Genomic DNA, 22733 nt, shown 5'->3' with positions numbered 1-22733 from the left:
AATAACAAATCATCCAAATCAATGCCGGATGTATCAGGTATATGGTATACCATTCGCGCGGCATGTTATTATCGTGGTGCCATCTACGAAATGACGCTGACATGCGCGCGCAATTGAGAAATTCAGCACAATATGTGACTCGTTATACATGATCCGTCGTACAAATCTCGCGTAGAACATTCCTGATTCAGACCTGTTCGATGTGGGATCTCGATTGGATCGCAGGTGAGACCGCGAATTCGTGAATGTCGATCGTAAATCGCGTTTCGCGGAAAAAGAACAATTTACGAGAAAAAGCATTAGCACGCGCGAGTATATTTTTCGATGCGAATGGCGTGCTTATCGATCGAGCATTCTTCGATCGTTCCGTCGCGAGTCGGAGGTACACGGCATCTCTTGAAGAGGATCGCGCGGCGTTTTTACCGACGGAACGATTGATCGAGTGGGAAGTGGAGGGGCAACTCAGATTTCTCGGTGTGTTTCGCTATTATTCGAAATTTTCGATAGATCAGCAGTGCGCACGTGTACTTGTCGCGCATAACGAAAGAGACGTGCGCTATCGCGAGGATCGAGTCGATCACAAGGTCGATCGAGGCTGCAATCACAGGAGAGTTTGTGACGACTAACGACGTAAACGGCAAACGACGCTTTTGGCTTTGCTTGCTTTGCCGTCACGTCCCTTTTCTCTCTCTGCCCTCTGTTCCCCTTTCTCTCTTTGCCTTCTCCGCCACCACCGCCGCCGCCGCCACCACCTTCTTCTCCTCATCTTCCTTCTCTTTTCGCTTTTCTCGGTCGACCGGTCGACCGGTCGACTGCCTTCTCAAGGGGGCGTGCTTGCTCGCTTCGCTACAACAATGAGCGAACGCGAAACTATCTAACTAAGCACGAGGCGCAAACGAATCCGTTGTTCGTGTGGTTCGTGTGTGGCCCGGCTGGCCACTCCGTGGCACTCGATCGCGAACAATCGCGGCACGTGAACGTCGAGTCGCGGAGATCGTGCCATCGTCGAGGCTTACTCCGAATTCCGCCTCCGCACTCTCCGCAGTCCGCAGTCCGTTCTGCGTATCTGCATTCTGCCATCGAACGATCCGAAGTGATCCAAAGGGATAAGGGCCCTCCGCCGAGTGTCGACGAGCGTTCGGACTTGGGACGCGCGTGGTCCCGTTGTGCCTCTCGATTCACGAAGCTGGCCCTGGTCTCTCTATCATCTCGCCGTTACGAGGTATCTCCGCTTATTATTATATCGGATATCGGATATCCAAATATACGCTGTTTCGTCAAGTCTCGCGCCGATACCTTCGCGATCGATCCGACGATGGATCGATGAACCTTTCGGCCTGAAATCTCGTCGCCCGAGGTAGTTGGCTTCTCTTTGGTGTTTCCGAGTGCGATAAACGTGCACGCGATAAACTGATTTTTCATCCTTTCCCCTTCAGTGCGTTTGTGATGGATTATTAGTATCCAACAAACGGATTAATACATGGTATCGATCTTCTTGAGAGAATATAAGTAAGGTAATTTAGACAAACAACCTTCGCCAGTCAACGATCTATCATTTTTTGTCGTGATGAGCAATCGATGTTGAAGAACTGCTGAAAAAGCTATAATTTTTATTTCCGCAAAGTAAATTGATCTCTTGTGCTTAGTGCCGGTGAGCAATCACGTTTATTCGAGATTGTTAAACTGGATGAACAACTGTATTCTTCATTAATTTCTTAATGACTTATTTTTCATCGTGATTACTGGGATAGTAAAAACAAAAAATTAAACGGAGTAGCGTATCATTTTCGTGATATGTTAGTGGATTCTTGCACGTGCTAATGAATCTACCCAGAATTTCTCTGTGTGAACAATCAAAATACTGACGTCCAGTATTTTGTATAACCAGTAGAATAATTTTTTTTTATTAGATTTAACTTCAATTTATATATATTATCATAAATAACTTTGTGTATATGTATATGAGTGCGTATGTGGAATGGTTCGAGTTCGATGTATTTCCAATACATCGTTTCATCTTCATTTCGTTCGCGAGGTCTTTCTGATTTCTGGTTTCTACATTTGAACGAGAAAAAAAAATTTGAACAAAGTTTATTTTTGCCAACGATCGTAGGCCGATTTTCTGTATGCTTGAGTGTGTGGCTCTTTGCATTCGCAATATTTTTATCGCGATATTATGAAACGTTTAGAGTGTGAGTTACGCGGGATAGTAAATATTTTCACACTTCTGTGACTATTTGTCGAGGAACGCGAGAGAATCGCTCGTCGAATGTCCAACGTCATCTTCTTGAGATACGTATTTTTGTTTATAGGCGAATTCATCTGGTACGAAATTTTGAATTAATTTATTATTAGTACAGATGAGCGAAATCCAGTTACATTCGACTCATTATTTCCTATATACAAACGATTAAATTTGATGACGTGTAAATATTAGAGTATACATATGAAAAATACATACTGTACACAAATAATAATTACTTGTTCAAATATATTCAAATATATCAAAAGTTCATATAATTCTCTAGTAAGTTTAATATTTCAATCAATATTATCAAATTAAAATAAATTTGATTTACTTATTATATATAATATCACTTTTCAGATCAATTTTATAATATTTAAAAAGAAAGGAAATTTTGGTTTTGAATACATTAATGATTTTTTTGTAAAATTTGTAATAATATTTTTTAAATTCCTTAGAATGGAATATCATTCTAATAAAAAGTTGAAAATTGAGCTTGGAGAAGAGTGGCTTAATTTTCAGTCTTTAAAAGTAAATCTTATTCTTCAGTATGATATTCATTTTAAAAACATTAAAGATTATGATTATTATGAAGAAAATATTTTTGTGTTAAGGATAACCGGTACTTAAAAAAGAAAATAAATTGAGTAATCACTTTTCTTAGTAGTACAATATATTTCTGTGTATAGAATGCGCTCACACCTGCACTCTTGTCAAGAGGCCTATTCTTTTTAGCTGAACTTGCATTGTTCATATTTTTTTTCTTTTTCTTTCATGTTGGAGAGAAAAAGAGAAACGATGCACACGTATGATGGAATTCTTCAATTAGATCAATTTTTTAGATTTCTATTTTCTAGAGAGAATGGAATAATTTGGAATCCATTTTGAACGGTTCCATGATCTGTGCAAAAAATTCAACTAAAAAGAATAAACATAAGAAAGATAAGTAAGTCCGCTTATCTATCTCGCCTCTCTGAGGCGCGGAATTTGCTTCCTCCCGTCTGTATTTTTCAATTATTATGGATCACCGCGAGCGATAAATGCGAAACGTTCTCGCTTTCATGAGACAAATTTCGTAATGCCTTGTGTTTCGGTAAGTGCGTTAAATAACGTCGTGTAATCTCTGAGGATCGGGAACAAGGACTTGATTGTTTCCTCGAGCACGTTTCCACGTCGCACGATGCGCAAGATGCGCCGAATGGGCGCGACTCATGCGGTAAAATACATCTATTTTCCTTGTTTATAGAAACAATTCGATGGAACACGTAACGAGGAAGCGATCAGGGTGGTTCACTTAAAGTTCCCCGTACAATGTGCCATGGCTTCATCTTTAGGGGGACCAGGAATGACGACAGGCGTCCCGCCGCCGCGAATAGTCAACCTGGAATTTCCCCCACCTCCACCTTATCCACCGCCTCATAATCAGGTAAATTTCGAAATGCGGATCATTAATTTCGCTAATGATGCACATTCGTGCGTTTCGTTGCTCGCGGCAACAGTGAGTGAGGTAAGCGACTTTTACGAAAAGATACATTCTTATTTATTCACACGTATTTCTATAAAGCGTCGTAATATTCATAATGCTTGATGTTGGTTAGCGTCTAAAATTCTGCTTTCATCGTGCATAGCGGCGCTTTATGTTTTTCGCAGATATCGTGTAATGCGTTAATGGAACCGGTATCGCCAGTGGTGTCACCCGTCACGAGTTCACGCCAGCATCTTTTGGATTATTCGTATGCATACTACCAGTCTGATTCGGATCATTTCCATACGACATATCCGACAGAGGTGCTGTCGCAGCAGCAACAGCAGCAGCAGCAGCAGCAGCAACCGCAGCAACAAGAACAACAACAGCAACAAGAACAACAGCAGCAACTGCTGCTGCGACAACAGCAACAGTTGCAGCAGATAAGGTCGGATCCTTTAAAAAGACACACTTACACAACTTGCTACGGCACGGAGGAAAACATTTATGAAGAGATATCGGAAATCAGGTAAGCGTCCATTAAAGGATCGTCTGCATGAATGAAAAGTTATCACCTCTGAGAAATGTTTAAACTTGCAAGTCGCTAAACACCACACTCGCGATTTTCAGTGCTTACAGAAATTGAAAACTGACGAAGGAGAAATCTAAATTTATTAAAACTCTGTTTAAAATATTAGCATTTACGAATAGTCTTAAAACAAATTTTCCTGTGGGCTAATACTATAAGCGAGTAATATATACGCGCAAGTGAACAACAATTTACCAACTCGGCACAGTTCAATGTATCTTACAGCGGATGCCGGAGATAACGATTGAGTTAGAGAATAATAAGAAAACAAGTTGTGGATTATTCATCCAGCGTCCTCGACTGGCGCATAAGTCATTGAGACGAGATAAACCGCGCGCGCGTTCAAATTGAGAACGCTCGTTAAGTGCATAACTACATTATTTCATACATTGTCGAGAGAGACCACAGATAACTTGTAATCTATCTCTTCTTGCGAGCAGTAAAATCAATGTGCGAATTTAATTTAATTGTATATTTACTTAGCGCGCAGTATTCATTATATATATAGTTAGTAATTTTAGAATGATCATTATTTAGAACACGTAACTACAGTATAATGTAAATATTGCAGATATATAAGAGAGAATTAAGCAGACATATATTTTCAAACTATATATCCGATAAATTTTTCAGCAAGCAATGTCATCGCGCGTTACACGGATCGCGAAGGTCGCTCGTGGCAGAAGAGGTGCGTCGCGTACAATCGCGGCATCGTCGTGTGCTCGGGGAACTCAATTTAAGCGTGGAGGCAATGCTAATGCCAACCACGATCGACAATAACGAGGAAGAAATGGCGCAGGAAGCTCATGGAACCTCTTCCGAAGAGCTCTTACCTTCGGTTAGCCCCGCTGACGATCTCCTCTCTCGCGTTGGATGCGACATGGACAGCGGTTTCAGCGGGAGTTCTACCGCGAGTTACAGGTACTTTGATAAAATGTTCTGTCTTCATCTATGCGCGAATAAATCACAAGAATATTATGTTTTTGAACGATATTTTCAGTTCTGCAGGCAAATCTATCTTCCAGTCTTATTTGAATTCGATTCACAGATCGGGTTTGGGATCTTTAAGAAGGGGAATAGGGAGAACGAATGGTCCGGAACCGATGGGCGTTCTACGTAAGACGAAAGCCGCCATGATTTGGAAGAAAGGTTGGAAAGGCTGGAAAAAACTTCACTCCTTCGGGAGCAACAACAATAGCAGCAACAGTAGCAACAAGATTGTTGGTGAGTTTGATAAATCATTAATAATATTGATTTCATTCAACAAAAGATAAGATATAAAGAGACATATGGCCAAAGTATTCAACGGTAACTCATCTTTGCTGTCGTCTTTATCACGTTCTCGTCGTTTCGTGAGTATGATAATCGTGCTCGGTAGTCGATTGCAGACTGCGTACAGCTATGAATTACTTGCGCATGAGCAATCCGTTACAAATTCTCAATGCGTAGTTCGTTGCGCGGCAAGAATACAAACACGACGTTTTCCTTGAAGCGCGTTTCTTAGAAGCAAGAAAGGAAAGGACGCGTAGCGATTTCATCTTTCTCGTTTTACATATAGCCGCGTACACATTCCGAACGATAAATTGTTACAAATGAGAGAAAGGAAAGAGGAAAGTGGAAATGTTTAAATATTTATACCTATCATAATCACATTGTGCAAGATGTAAAATTTCAAGAATCATCTGTGACAGAATTGTTATGATCGGAGAGTACGACTTACGATTTACGATTAAAAAGAAAATTATTACGGAATTGCTCGGGAAGCGGATACTTGAGCATTGTTCTTGCGCCCATTTGTCGCGTATAACTGTGCAAGTACGCATAGCCTTTCTTTTTATAAGAATGCCTGCTCGCGAGTATCAACACACGAATACGTTCATATACTCGGCCCGTGCGTTCGCGTGCATTTGGCGAATGGAGTTAATTATTGGTACTTGGAAGGGGTCAGCCATGGGGTCACTCGGTGGAGAAGCAGATGCGAGATCACGTGAAACATCCGCCCCCTCTCTTCTCTCCCTCTCTCCCCCCTCTTTCTCTCTTTCTCCCCCTTTTCCTTCTGCTTACGTCGCATTACCCTCTTTCGGCTTTGCACGCTCACTTGGATTCATTACATTTCTTTCCCCGGTTGTCGATCGCTCTGCAAAAAAGTTCACGATTTCTCGTGATTTAAAGAATAAATCAAGAAGATTAGCATATCGTAATAAATTTGTGAAATAACGTATTCCTATATAAGTAATATATAAAATATATATTTAACACAAATGTATATGTTGAGGAGCATGAGAACCATATTCGATCAAGGCGAGTCTTCAAGTCTTCAACTAGTGCTTGAAATGTCATGAACCAATCAGAGAGCCGTATTAACAGCTTAAGACATTGCTCGAGATTGTCTTGAAATTAAGAACGGACTATGAATTCTGATCTAAGTGCCTAATAATATTTTTGTGTGAATTTTTACACAATTTCCAGTTCAAGCAATTGTAAAAATTTATTCGTCTTGATCGAATATATATAATTTTCTTCATTCATTTGTATGAAACATTCTCGGTCCATTTTCACTTAATTTTAAAATATATATGTACGGATTTGTATGTAATTTAATTAACCGAATTATTTTCCGTAATACAAGAATCTGGAAGAAAATAATCTTATTTATATGTTCAAGAAAACCTTGATCGTTTTCTTCTTATATTCATTTTAATCTCTTTGCTCATTAATAAATAATTACTCGTGGAATTTTTTTTTTTTTTTGTATACAAGAGATGTAGAGTACAAGGAAAGCAGAGAGGGAACACTATTACAGATTAAGCAGTTTCGTATATGAAACTTAAAATTGAGAACGAATGTTTCTAAAACGTTAGTTTCTAGAGTCAAAACCAATGAATGCTTACATACGATGTCTAACTGTAGGTATATACATATTTCTCAGGAGAAAAAGCAATTTTGCAGCTGTTGTAAGAAACCTTTAAGATATGACTGGTTTATGTATGTAGATCCAACGAGGAACTAAGAACGAGATCAATCATGTTAAAAAATTATGTATTCTGATCGGAAGTTAATTGTACGGCTAGTGACGCCGTCTAGCGGTAAGGCAGCGACGAGATGGTGTTAAACGCGTTCCGTACCGGTCGAGTTGCATTCGTATCTCACACACATATACAACATATACATATACATATATTTATATTCGTAATGCGAGACCTCGACGGGGTCCGTAGTAGCGAGAAACTCGCTTCGATTCACACAATATAATTTCGCGTACCGCCCTCACGCGTAATAGAACGAAAATTACTTTTATTACTCGGCTCCAATTACTCTCGTTAACACGTCACGCCGATTTGTAACAATCGCATACACCTTACGCGGCATATATTTCCAAAGAGTCTCACAATGTATGCCACACACCGCCTAGCGATGGGGTCCCTCTGCCCAAAGTGAGATTATCTCGCATCTTTCTCTAACGCTCTTGTACTATCTCGAGTTCTCTATTACTCTTATTACGACTTAATAGTACAGCTGTCGCTGTCATATATATACATATATATATATATATATATATATATATTTCCTTCTCTCTTTATATCCCTTCTCACGCGTTCTGCACCGCGCCTCTTCCTCTCTTTTATATTCATTCACCGTCTCTCGACCCGTCCGTCCACCTCTGTTCTCTCCTCCTCTTTCGGCCTCCGTCGCCGTGACCGCCGTACACAGCTGCGCTGCTGCGACTTGCGAGCTGTTTGTTGGTGCGTTTCACTCTCGATCGCTCGTACTTTCTCTCTCGTTTGTCGGCTGCAACACCCTCCTTCTGCCTTCATCGCGTTCCTTCCTCTTTCCCGCCCGACCACCCGGCCACCCGCTCGCGCTTTGGTCTCCGTTTCCTCCGTGCCGTGCCGTGCTGTGCCGTGCCCTTCGCCTCTTTCTCCAACCTCCGGCGTCAGTGTTGTAGCGAGCGCGGAGGGCCGGAGCCAGAAACACGCGGCGCGGCCATGTTGACTCGCTCCGATCGCTCGCTCGACTCGCCTCGCTTTGCTTCGCTTCGCTTCGCTTCTTCGTCGAGCGCGACGCGGCGCGGGCGCGACGCGGAGCCGAAGCTGGAGCGTCCTGTCCAGTCCTGTCCTCTTCCTCTTCTTCCTCCTTATCGCTCGACGCCGCGGCGTTGTTGTTAATTGTGCGGGCCGCAACCGGCCGCGTGCGCACGTGTCCGATGTGAATTTTTCGCCTCGTAAAATCGCGTAATAATCGTTATTCGCTCATCCGGGTCGTTTGTGCGTGCCTACGGTGCGTGCATACGTTTGCGCGTCTACCATGTACATACACGCACGCTATGAATTCGCGTGTGATAGCGCGATCGCATTCCGCGAACGCTTAGAACGATGATGGAGTGAGTGAGAGAGTATAGAGAAAGGGGGTGTGTGTGTGTGTGTGCGTATGTGTGTATGTGTGTGTGTGTTACGCGAGTAAATCATCGTAAGGAACATTTGCCTCCGCGAGATGGAGGAACTGCACAACGGGGTTGTCCTCATCAAATGTAAGTAGGCGAATTTTCCGAAAGAGCTACGCGTCGTCTTGGTCCCTCTCTGCATTTGCTCCTAATCTGGGATTTGCCCATTGCTTTCGCTACACTCTCAAATCCTTCGCGTCGGATTCCGTCGATCATCGAATGGAAACGAAATCCGAAGCGGAGGCGGATGTGATTTCATTTCGAATATTATCGTGTTTTATCGTGAAGCACAGAGTTGTCACATTCCGAGGCAGAATCTGCCGCGTCTATGTCGGGAATGGCTGTTGGAGTGTCGACGGTTGGCGCGATTACATTATGTCAGCGGTACCAGTTTCCGGCTAACGCGACGATATACTAACGTAACGACCGATGGTTATTCAGAAGCTACGATTTACGACGCGCAGACGACAGGGAAGATCATTTACATTCACATCCCTTCTCCCCTTTCCCCCCCCCCGTTCCCGTTTTCCTTAAAATCTCCAGTAAATTTAGAGGATTGTCGAAAGATACCATTTGATAGTAGCCTGCAGTTCTTGATTGAAATTCAATCTAAATTAGATTAAGAAGATATTCTAGTTTAAAGCGCGAAAATGTGACCTGTTTTTGAGAATTTATTTAAACTACGTGTTCTTCTTTACATATCTTTCACATCTATAGTAAATGTCCATAAATTTTAATATAATTAAATGTTTATTATATTAAAGTTTTTTGTTATGCAAATGTAAATTAAAAACAAAATAAAAAAAATGTTTCGGTGATTGACACGATTGTAGACTTCCAACTTAACGAAATTAAAAATTCAAATGGATTTTTAGTTATTACATATGTGGTTATAATCTAAACTGGGATAAATAAAAAGTATTGCACATTGCTAAAGTGGTGCGGTTTTAAAAGATAAATACCGATTTTTTAACAAAATTTTTGAATTTAACATCTATGATGAATGAAAAAATCATTTATTTATAGACACCGAAATAATTTCTATAGGATTATTGCAATGTAAATTAATTTAAGAATTATATTTTATGTCATCAACGACTTGTAAAATATTTCGAGAAAAAAAAATTAAGTCTTAAATACAATTGCATTACAAAAAATGAAAATTATAAATTCTCTATGACGATATAAACTCTCCTCTCACTCAAAATGCTTATATTTTTCTACAGTCTACTTGATAACTGTCTTTGAACGCGTTAATGGAACGGTTTGTATGTTTTAAAAATACATTTTACATTTTTGTTACTTTGACGATTATCGAAAATTTTTTAGATTCTCCAGGCTAGTATATTCATAGTTAGTTCTTATTTTAAGACCGTCTTAAGTAATATCTTAAGATGCTAATATGACTCAATGATTGATTTATGACATCTTAAAATTATACAGTTTTAAATAAAAGACTGAATACTGGCCTCAATATTATATTTATAAAATGTAAAAAAAAAGGAAAATTGATTTCTTTTTTAGTTTTGGACTAGAATATCTTCTTCAACTCTGAATTAGACAGATAGTTTGAAATTTTAAATCGTTTCAATCGCACATTCTTAATCAAAATGTTCTTATTCAAATGTTTCGCTATTTAGCAAACTTAAATTTTGATTTTACAATCGTATTTCATGTACGATGTTTGATCTTTCGGGAAAAAAAAATGTATTCGAAAACATATCATTTTTTTGCCAGAGTTACATAGAAAGAACGAATTCGCTAAAGTAATTAAAAATTTAGATACAAATCTGAAACTGATATTCTATTGAATTATTAAATAATTACGTAGGATATTTAAGTATAACGAACAAAAATTTTTACTTTCTGACAATTCACTTGGGCACCTTATATAATTATTTGGTGTATAACAAATAAGATTATTTTCAGCTCTAACTAAATTATTATATACTTTACCAAAATCGTTCTTCCCGTGTACATATAAAAATCTTTACGTCTGGTTGGACGTGAAGAATTCGAGGTGTAGTCTTGTGTACACAGAAGCAGGCATATTGTGTACTTTCAGAGTTGTCCGTCCAGCAAGCTTTGTTTGTGTTACCATATATGTCGCAATAGAATTTTCATTGTAGTTACACTTTTATATATATATATATATATAATGATCAAATATTATGTAATTTAATTAAATAGGTTACAATCTCATAGTTAATTGTTGAATTTAATAACTTTTACTTTAAATTATATCTCACTATAGATAATATTAAAAATGTTATATTAAATAGAATTTATTTTTCATAAACGTTTTACAAAAAATTTCGATAACATCGGTGTTGAATCATCACGGTATCACTAAGAAGTCAGAGACCGGATGGATCAATCATATGGCAGATGAATTTATCAACGTCGTTCTTTAGCATTTACGTCTCGAGTATGACTTCAATGATCGAGTTTATGTCAAATATATCGGCCTTGCATAGAGCGTTACGCTTTCGCACCGTAGTTAATTATACTTTCGGACAGTTATATCGTCGCGCACTCCGGAACAGCCATTGAAACGCCCGCATCGACGAAGATTGGGACGTTTGCGTCGGCGCATAGATGTGGACTGCCGTTCGGATTTCGTTTCGTCAATCCATCTTCTTGCTCGTCGATCTTTTTTCTTTGATCCTCCGGATCAAAGATCAGATTATAATTGTTCGTTGGAGCGAATGATCGGTCGATAATCGAATCTTTACAGCGTCAGAGGGGGGGGGGGGAGATCATTCGATGTTCGCATAAGGGCATCATCGGAGGTCGATTCTTTGCGTTAGTTTAGAATATGCAATCGGTTAATCATTAACGGGCGCTCTGACCCGTGAGCGGTATGGAAAATTGCTGCGTTGCTGTTGAACATTGCTGAGACCAACGCGAATATGATAAAGTCGAAAGCCAGAGAAGTTGAAAAAAAAAAAAGAACAGGAAATACTTATTAAAATTGACATTTTTAGATTACTTACTCAAGTATCCATAAAAATGTATTTTTTTAAACAATAATTCTTCAGATCCAATAACACTTATTGAATTCCTGCTATATTTCTAATGCCTATTATGTTTATATCTTAAATTCTGTGTATTTGATATTCCAAAGAGATAAGATATAACAGCCGAAGAATGTATCTGTAAAGAGAAAATAATTTGTAGTTTAATGACGAGTAAAGGTTGGCCTCCGCATAAAGAGAAGATAATTTGTGGCCTAACGATTACGGCGGAATTATATATTTGCTGCCATGAGATTTTGTACAAGTACGTCCACGTTACACAATACCGAATATCTAGTGCATCGAAGAAACCTTGCTAGTCGTGCGTAGGCGTTGCTCTTTATCGTAAAAGCGCCTATTGAAATGTCACGCAGATTTTTCGCTTGTTGCTAAAAGCGCGCGCAGTTACTCCATATTCATAGCTGCCGCGAACTGGTTGAGATAGTGAAAGGAAATTAGGCGAGTACAAGATATACAAACACGTCGAGATGCTTTGGATTATAACAGGCCGATTTTGCGATCGCAGAACTTCGTTCGACGTGAAAACGTTAAGACCTCCTCTTCTTCATATTTCTCATCTCTTTCTGCTGTTTTAAGCTTTCGCGTACGTTTCGTGCGGCGCATGTTTACTCATGCAAAGAAGAAACGAAAAGAGAAATGATAAGGACACGTTTTACGAGTAAACTAAGGACTCTTCGCTTCGCCGTTGTCAGGAACGAGATTACAGTGTTAACTTAAGAAGAGAACCGTTGATCTCTTGTTGCCTGTCTGTGAACACCGAGCGCGATCGTCGTCGCCAAGGCTCGATTGCCTTAAATATGTATAAGAGTTAAACAATTGTCTCTCGTTATGACATTTAGGTTTAATGCTCTCGCGGAAAGTAGAACGTTCTACGCTTCCCCGCTTCCCTCCGATTTGTCTTTGAATAATGGACGAACATACTATTGGCTGCGTCTTGGTGTATTCGTACCTTCCGACGGAATGATTCCGCGATGTATTAGGTTGGAACAAAAGTTCATGGCGATATAAGCTTCAAAATTCATGCATCAGCTGTAACTTTTTATATTAAATATGTAACAGAATTTTAATTTATACAAACAAAATTTTAAGTTTAAACTTTCTACTTTCGAAAGGTCACTATGTCCTTTAAATTTCTATGATAATTTTTATATACCAAAATTACGAGCTGGCCCTGGTGAAAATTTTTCTCATAATTTTTATACGAATTGGAATATTTTTCAGAAATATTCAGAAATATTTGGAAACAATTTACATTTTCTCTCAGAATTTTTCATACAAGTGAATTCTGAAATATTTTAAAATTTCTCATCCCATAATATTTAAAACGCATTTTTAAATTTTTTTAGATTTTATAACATTTTATCAGAAATTATACAATACTTACAAAAAATCATAAAAATCTTACGATATTTCATAATTAACATATATGAAAAATTCTGAGAAAAGATTTTCTGAGAAATGTTCCAATTCGTATGAAAAAAGAAAGAAAATTATAAAAATTATAGGGAAATTCTGAAAAATTATATAGAAATTTTGAAAAGTTATATGAAAAATTCTGAGAAAAATTTTCACCAGAAGGGCTAAAATGAAAATTGTCTGTTTCCAAAATGAAAGCAGACACGATACAAATGAAGCAGTGCTACGAACTTTTTGCTATAATCCAACAGTTCTAAAATAGAAATTTTATAATAGAATAGAATTTATTACACTTCAGCATTTACATAGCCAAGAAAGGAACTTGATTTACATAAATTCCTTATCCTCATTCTTCCACACTGCTAATACCTAAAAAACAAATAACAAATAAAAGATTTTCTTAATATTCTTATTCTCATTAGAAATTTTATAATAAAAATACCCTGATAAATTAATTAATTATTTCGAGAGGGTGCGCGCGCGATCTATGGAAAGCAGAAACGCATAACAGTACTATTATGGATAAACACCGCGCATCGCGGGTTCAAGTTAACCGGCTACGATGCGGAAATGAGCGAACGGGAGGGAGCGATTCGTCATTTGTCTTTTCTTCTCTCTCTCTCTCTCTCTCTCTCTCTTTCTAATCCATGCGTGCGCGGGAGCACGCGCGGGCGCAAGCAGGTTGATAGATACGCGCGATAGAGGCTCTCGTTTATCCCGAGGAGGCACTGAGCAGCATAATAGTATCAACCGCGTGTGCACGACCCTCGGTCGTATGGCGCGGCGTTGGCGCGGCAAAGAAGGAATACATATAGAATAAGGATGCACGACGCGCGCGCGATACTCGGTTAACTCGGTACGGCCGTGCGTGGTAGTTGGTACTGCTGTCGTGAATCACGGCAAACTCACAGCTCGCTCTCGTTACCTGCTCGAGCCTGCTGCCTGCCACCTTTGAGTCTTGGTGCGTGCACGTCGCGCGGCGAGCACGCCGCTCGACGCGACGTTTACACATCGGAGCACGCAACGTTCTCACGCGGTGCGTGGGTAGCGTAAGAGCGGAGTCGGACCGAGTCGGATGGGACCCGATCTCGTCCCGTATTTTTTTTCCCATGTGAAAGTATTGGGCAATTGATGCGTAGTAGGCGTATCGGTTTTCGTGCAGCCTGTTGGTGACACACGCGTGATCGCAACACGGGTGCAGCGTCGGTTGCGCGTACTTTTGTATAATTTTTCTATATTATAAATTCATTCGTTTTTTGGTTTTTTCGCGCGCAGAGTTCGTTTCAGTGGAACAACGAGACAATGAGACAATACCGATCACTCGCTGACTATTATTTACCGTCATTCCAGTGCCCTCAATTTATAATAAGACCTTGCGACTTCGTAAACTGATTTGATTATGTGTTTTATGATTTTTCTTTCCACGTTCCGTAGTATAGAATATATATATATATATATATATATATATATATATATATATACATATATATATATTCCCTGCATATCGGCATGAACGTGTGTTTGTAATGCGCGATCGCTTTTTTTTCGCGAGACGTAGACTGAATAAGATTCACCGGGAGGGGTTCAGCTTCATCTCGGCGTTCGGACCTCGGAGTCTAACGCGCGCATCGATGGTTGCGTCGTAGATCGTTGCGGAGTCTAACGCGCATTTTGTTATCCGCATACGTGAGAAACGTGGGAACGGGACATCGAGCACGTCGCATTAACACGATTATCATCGCGACGTTAACGCGTTGGTAACGCGAGCGCGCGACACAGCGGAAGGTCCAATAAAACGGGACGACGCATAGCGAGGTGATGGTGATGGTGATGTTTCCGCGCGAGGAAGCGAGGGAGGAAGCCCTGACTCGATCGCGCGAGGAAGTCGTTACATTTGCACTTGATGATTTTTTTCCCTTTAATGGCCGTGGCCGGTTGTGTGCGTCGCGATCGTATCTCCGCGAAGATGAAATACGAAAAGAATCGCCTGTTCTCTCAATGGTGACGCATAGCGGATATATCTATATAGCTGATCGCGATGACGCGCAAGGACTATTTACTTCCATTCATAGTCAGAGTTATGAAATTATTAAATCGGAATCGTTAGAACTCTTCTCTTCTCTCTTTTCTTTGTTTTAATTTATGAGAAGACGCGAGCGAAGTTGTCCTTTCCTACCAATCGTAAGTTTGTTGTTCATTTTCAGATGAGCCTCGTTCAAGGTGTAGATCGTGGGATGACGTAGGATCAGGCAAAATGGAAACAGTTAGCGGGAATTCACACACGCATCATTCCTCGTTAGAGACCAGCAGATCCAACACGTCCACGCAGTCTGCCAGAAGCGAGGATTCCTGGTGCTCGGCGTCGGATCACGATCTCTCCTCCGATGACGAAAGCGAAAAGAGCAATATCAGTATTAAGTAAGTTCAATCTCGTTACATAACACCGACGAAGCTAAAGTCCATAATGAAAACTTGCCGTTCGCTTCTTGCAGAAGCAACTGTCAATTGAGAAACACGTTGCATAAGGCGCGCACGCTTTGCGACAAGTGGCGGTTTCAGAATATGCCGGTGAACAATGTAGATCTCTTGGAATCTCCGGGGAATCACGGCCGCCTCGCAAGGTGGTTTAGCATCCGCCGGGGTTCCGTACACCATTATGAAGTCGATTCCTCGGACACAGTGTCTCTGACCAGTCCAGTCAAAACATCGCAAATGCCACAACTTTGTGAAGTGAGCAAATTTTGAAAACTTTTCAAACTCGACTAATTGGCTTACGCGTCGTTTACTCGAATAGTTTGCTTGAAAGATTATTCATCGAATGATCATATTTTAGGTCGATGAAGAGAACAGTGCTATGGTACAATTTCAATGCATGCAACAGCGAAGACAAGCTCCGCCTACGCTTCCATCGCCACCTTCGAACTTGTCCCCTCAGCAACTGAAACGTAGACATATTGTGGCTGCGATAGTACACTCCGAAAATAGTTATGTATCTACTTTGCAGAGACTGGTAAACGTACGTATTGAAAAACAATCTAACAATGTCAACGATGGCGACAGACAGTCGTCATTTTTCTCTCAAATAAGCCACTTTAATTTTTAGGATTACAAAAAACCATTGGAGGAATCTTCGCCACCTATATTGAGTCAGTCTAAAATCACGACATTGTTTCATAGGCTGCCTGAAATTTTACAATGCCATACATTATTTAGAATTGCTTTAGCAGAATGTGTACGATCCTGGGACAAGGATGAAAAGTTAGGAGACGTATTTGTCGGGAGTTTTAGCAAGGCTATTGTTCTTGACATTTATAGTGGCTTTATAAATAATTTTTCTGTAGCGATGGATTTAGCTAAACAAGAATCAAAAAGAAAAACCGCACTCGCCGACTTTTTTAAGGTAGGTGCTATCTCGAAATAACTTGTATCTTAATGTGTTTGAGTTTTAATTTTGTAATTGTTGTTTTTATAGGTGAAACAAATCAGTGCTCACGATCGATTATCTTTCTTTGGATTAATGGTCAAACCCGTACAGAGGTTTCCTCAATTTATCTTGTTTTTACAAGTGCGTATATTAATGATATATAGGATAATGTTTAATTTCATTAAGATAATATACATTTTATATTTAGGATTTATTGAAGCATACACCACAAGGACACCATGATAGAATGTCGCTGCAATTAGCGTTAACACAACTCGAGAGTTTGGCAGAAATGCTGAACGAAAGGAAACGAGAAGCGGAACAATTCCAAGCATTTAAGGAAATGTTGCGGCATGTTTCCGGAAAGTTATCACATCGTCCACTTTCTTCAACGTCTCGTTATCTTATTAGAGAGGACAATGTCACACAAATGGTAAAACTCATTTAACAACTACAAGTCAACTGTCAAAACACACACAACGTGATGTACTTATAAACAAATAATTATTTATAGGAATTTAATCAAAATGGCATGATAACGAAATCTAAGAGAAGAAGGCTGTTATTACTAAACGATTTAGTAGTGTGCGTTTCCGTAACTCCGAGATCCACGGAGGATTTTTCAGGAAACGAACGACTAACATTAAAATGGACATATCCAGTATCAGATATTGAGGTATATGGGATAAAAATATTACAGCATAACTTGTAATCTTATTTCAATATTGAATTATTCATGAAAATAAATCGATCGAATGTTTTTTTAAAGATACATTAATATCAATGAATCCATTTAGATTCAAGACACCAGCACTTCTCCGACTTTAAGTCGATTACTCACCGCTGGTTTGAATAAGGGCGGTAGTTTAAAATCTGACAAAAGCGGAGAGTGTGGACAAGCAGCCGATGCGGATAATCTCTGTGTAGAAATGAACGATCTTATGCATGATTACGAAGTGATGTCCAGAATAAGTGATTTAGTGGCCCAGTTAAAGGGCAGATACGAGGTAAAGACAAATTGAATTTGCTACTATATACTTTGTACATTGTGTACGTTGAAGTAAATATATATAATTTATATATTTGTGTTTTTTAAAAATTTAAAAATTGTAAATTGACTTGCGCAAATTAGTTAATGTTTTATTTTTCTCTGAAAGGGAATGACACTTCAGACTACCAAGCAAATTCTGCAATCGATACAAATGTCGATACAGCAGAAAGATGAGGATATGGTGTGGGCCGATAGTTGTTGTCTTCAACTAGTCACCAAACAAGGTCAAATGTACACGTTTCAAACAGAAAACCCATTAGTAAAAAAGGATTGGATAACAGAACTTAGATTGGCGCAATTAGCTTTGGATCCTAATAACTCTCCCTCGTGGGAAGTACCTGAACAAGAGCAAAGGCCGTCCACAAAAATGCCACTTTTCGTTAGTTCACAAGCCGTCTATCATTCGCAACATCAGACTGAAGTAAGTTGAGATAAAGAATACGTATGTACATTACTATTTTATATGCTTATACATAACACATTTACATGTTGCAATATACAACTTGCTTACAGGTGCGTTGCGGTTGTTATTATTCTGTTGAAAATTCACGTCCCACGAGACGACGCGGTAGAAGTCAAAATTACTTATGGATTTGTACAGGAGATGGCATATCTAGCCACGTAACGATTTTCGGTCAGTCGACAACAGCTTCAGCGACTTGTTTGAAACGTATAACTACTTTTGATCTGGTTGAAACTAGAGTGAGCGCTATCGAGTTTGTAAAAGGAGTGTCTAGCGATCTTACCACGCTCGCCAGCGATCTTATATGGATGGGTACGGATTCTCGAAGGATTATAATTTATGCCGCGACGGAACCCGAGAAAGAAGAAGAGATTGGCAGTTATCCTGTCTCGGGACCCGTAATAGAAATCAAGTATCATTGCGACAATGTTTTCGTAGCTTTAGGCATGGGCTTGTTACTTTTATTTAAACGACAAACCGATGGCGTATGGAGTTTGAAAGATCCTTTCAGCATATCATTGGGTAACGATCCTGTCTCGTGCTTAATGCCAATCAATACGTCAGTTTATGCCGCTTGTGGCAAAAAGGTGTGGGTACTTAACGCTACTTCGGGCGACGTCATCAAGAGCTTCAATGCGCAACATGAACATGTCGGGAATGTGAAACTCATGGCTCATTCTGGAGTTGGTCTTTGGGTCGCTCTGAAAAACTCTAGCACAGTTTGCCTTTATCATACGGAAACATTTAAACATCTGCAGGACATTAATATAGCGTCCAATGTATTGAGAGTGACGAAAATGAATAATCCTGCAAACTCATGCGCTGGCACCCTCGCTGTTAATAATCAAACTGCAGTCACGGTCACGGCACTTTTAGCATGCAAGGGTCTTTTATGGGTCGGTACTAATGTAGGCATTAGTCTGACTATTCCACTACCGCGATTGGAAGGCGTACCTATTATCAGTGGTCGTGTCAATATCTCGTATCACGCCCACTTCGGTCCAATTACCTTTTTGCTGGCGATACAGAATACAAAGAATACAGTATACTCTGCGAAGGAACGAGTTAATGTTGATGACGAAAGTGTACAATTAAGGGCGAAAGATGCCGAGCAGAGATCGCGTGACAGAACGAGTTTAGATTCTTCTATGTGTAGCAATATCGTAAAATTGAAACAACAATTAACGGGAAGCCCAGTGATGTTGAGGAGAAAGCGAAGCAAGGAATATGACTGCAGAGGCTCGAAAACGCTTCCTAGAGGATTAGGCGCTGGCTGTGGATTTCTGTCGAGCTCCTTCTCAAGCTCGCAAAGTTCCGGTGAAAACTGTGACGTTTACGGACTGTATGGTGAATTGATGTACGTGAAAGATTACGAAAATGAAAACAATTCAGGTATAGATCCCATTTACGAGTCATTGAGAAGAAGCGATCCAGAGCTGGCTGCCATACCAAATAAAGTGAGTACCTTGGATCGTAGATTAAAAATGAAAATCACTAGGCCTAGATCGCTGGATCTTTCCAACTGGTCGGTGGACTCTCACACCAGCTCCTTATACACATCGTCCGGATCGGAGGAGAACTTGTCTCTAAAAACTGGAAAATTATCACGTAATAGTAGCATAGCTAGTCGTAACGGTCCCTACGACCTCTCTACACCTAACAATAGCGTAGTAGAATCTGGATTGGAAGCAACGTCCGCGACTAATCTCAAGGCGAACGGCAAGAAAAATGGCAAAGCGGTTCAGCAAGTAGATCAACCCAAAAGAACGGTGCTAACACTGATGGGTGGACGCGGTTATATCAATTGGAGGCAACTCCACGCGCAATCCAGTGTTGATAAGAATTCAAAATCGACCTACGCGTTTAAAGATCCTAATAGCAACGACGCACATATCGTCTTATGGGAGATGAAATTATGATATACAATCGCGTTTTTAGGTCAGTCGTTATACATGGTGCGAGAAGCGAAACTTTGACGCTGATATGTATGTATAGTATAGTAGACAATAGGACCAAAAGAGTACTGATAATACTTTAGATAAGATTGTTGACAATTGTAAAGGACTATCGGACACATGGTATAATCTCGATTGCGTATGAGTATCCGTGTCTTCTCGGATAGATGTTTCATTATTATTGATTGTGCTATTTTAAATCGATGTAAATCAAGCTGGTAGAATCAATAAATGATTCGAGAGCATTAGAATATTCAATGTCCCTCGATTATCAAGATACTTAATAGGGACTGAGGGTTTTTTTAAGAATAATTTTTCTTTTAGAGAAGAATAACGCTTTATTAACTAAATATACACTGAAATATATATGGATTATTGCAGCGCATGACGAGATCAAATAAGTCAAATATCGGATACTCTCGTGCGTCAAAAGTATTGCTTCTATTGTATATGAAAATAACTAATGTCTCAATAACAATATGCCACTTTTAGATTTGAAATTTTTGGAAATTTATGATCTGTATTTAAGGTATTACTTGAATCTCGCGTTAGTGTATATAACAAAACATGTGATAAGCCTAAAAAATCATGAGAAGGGGCACAACGGAATTTAAATGGAGCTTAAACATAGTTCCACGTTGTGAAACGTTTTACATTTAATATCTGTGACATACGAGAATAATTGCTACAAAAAATGTTCCGCTCTCTTATGCTATGATAAATGTTTGCACTCAGTTAAAACTAACACATCGTTGTTTGCGCGCGTACGCGTTATAATTAAAATTTAGATGATTAGCCGAGTCTCTCTAGACAACGCGTTCATACGCGAAATATTCACCATATGTGCTGCAGAAACGCTGTATTTACATTAGATATTTTAATTTACATTGTATAAACGATTATTGCGTTGTTTCATACCGATATGTATTATCTACGCAACAATAATTTCGACGAAAATCTATCAAACGTTATCTGGAAGTTATTCGAATTTTATATATTATGTCGATACGTGGTATTATTTTGTTTTTAAAATACATGTGTATTGACTTTTGTTTTAAACGGTAATCTTTCGGTTGCTTTTGCATCGAAACAAGATTTAAACGACTAGGTTTAAATATATCAAAGTTCAGCACATTTAAAAAACTGTAATTAGCAGTACAATTCACGCCAAATTGTGCGGGCACAACTTTGTAGAAAATAATACCGTTTTGTTATTCGACATAAAGTTTATAAAGTTTCATAGTGTGCGTAATATAAGACAAAATGATACATCTGTATCAAAATTGAAATCATTTTGCGAAATTATAAACTTTCATTCCGCTACAGGAAATCAATCATGTATTTTTTTCTCTAGAGTGGAAATGTGAAGAATGAAATTTTTTAATATGTATGTATATGTATGTGGTGTATACGTACATATATACATAAAAATTCACTTCCCGTTTTTGTCTTTAGTAAGAGTTACATGATCGATACTTTGAAGGAAATTGAGGCATTTATTCATAAAATTCTAAATCTTGCTTAAAAGAGTTGCTTACAAACTCAAAATTTTGGTGAATTATCGACCAATATTTAACGAATAGAGTCTCAAAATTTTTGTCGTGTAACAATTTATTGATTTTTATGGAAATTATTGAGATTAAAACACTTATTGAATCCAGATTATAGTTTATATAGAGATATATTCTTTATAATGTATATGATAATATCATATACATAATAATGTATTTCAGAAAATGATTATGGTAATTGATTATGGTCGAATGTTTAAAATTTTTCTGTTTGGAATATATGAAAACTTGTCAGTCAATATGAATGTAATTAAATAAATGGAGGGCACCTATTTATAGATTATGAAACATTAATTATTAATTATTGATGGCTATTGTCTGTTTACTCTTGTGATGATTATTGAGAAATTTATAGCTTCAGTTGTTTAATGAAAAAAAAAAATATATATATATATATGGCCGGTATTCATAGTCGATTTTTATATTTGAGACTATCTTGATGTCATAAGCCAATCAGGACTGCATTAGCATCTCAAGACTCATTACTTAAGATGGTCGTAAAATAAGAACAAACTATGTATACCGCCCTACATCCACTTTTTTCGTAAAATGTTAATGCTGTCCAGTTTTTGTATGATCGAGTCTTCAATGAAGAAATGCCGATCTGTGTACATATCTCTCGTATAAAATATGATAATAATGTACGTGTTACGAAACCCCGTTGAATAGATTTATATTTTGTACACTAATTTTGTTTGAATACATAGCCTTATTTTGTATTTATGCCTTTAGTACGCGCGTTAGTTACACAACGAAACTTTACTATGTATTTATTACTTATATATGATGTCACCGTTATAAATAGAGAATCTTGTTACTTTGCTGCGCCGAAAGAGTGCAGCGATATAGTATACTTTTTGTTCATTGTAACATTTATGGCTACATTAAAGTTATTTCAAATGAAACAAAAATCTTATTTTTCATATATATATATATATATATATATATATATATATATATATATATATATATATAGTTATTAATTAAGTTAAAAGTTTAAGTTAGTTAGTTACGTAACGTAAGTAGTAGTAGTAGTAGGTAGTCGTACGTAGTAGTAAGTAAATAAAGTTAAGTT

General features: G+C 38.6%; 1 protein-coding gene across 1 annotated transcript; it reads left to right on the top strand.

The window, feature by feature from the left end:
• The first annotated feature begins 3563 nt into the window (after window positions 1–3563).
• On the top strand, window positions 3564–20051 carry LOC105623687 (rho guanine nucleotide exchange factor 10-like protein). The gene is made up of 14 exons (XM_012205068.1): window positions 3564–3671; window positions 3896–4239; window positions 4933–5220; window positions 5300–5523; window positions 15399–15612; window positions 15687–15924; window positions 16028–16210; window positions 16298–16594; window positions 16667–16759; window positions 16827–17051; window positions 17133–17294; window positions 17416–17625; window positions 17776–18090; window positions 18183–20051. Exons 1-14 carry the CDS (start codon window positions 3564–3566, stop codon window positions 20049–20051), a joined length of 4770 nt encoding a protein of 1589 aa, XP_012060458.1.
• Window positions 20052–22733: the final 2682 nt, after the last annotated feature.

This window comes from Atta cephalotes (genome assembly GCF_000143395.1).
Source record: "Atta cephalotes unplaced genomic scaffold scaffold00062, whole genome shotgun sequence".
Classification (NCBI taxonomy): domain Eukaryota; kingdom Metazoa; phylum Arthropoda; class Insecta; order Hymenoptera; family Formicidae; genus Atta; species Atta cephalotes.
Note: the sequence above shows the minus strand (reverse complement) of the source record. Positions and strands in the feature narration are given on the sequence as shown.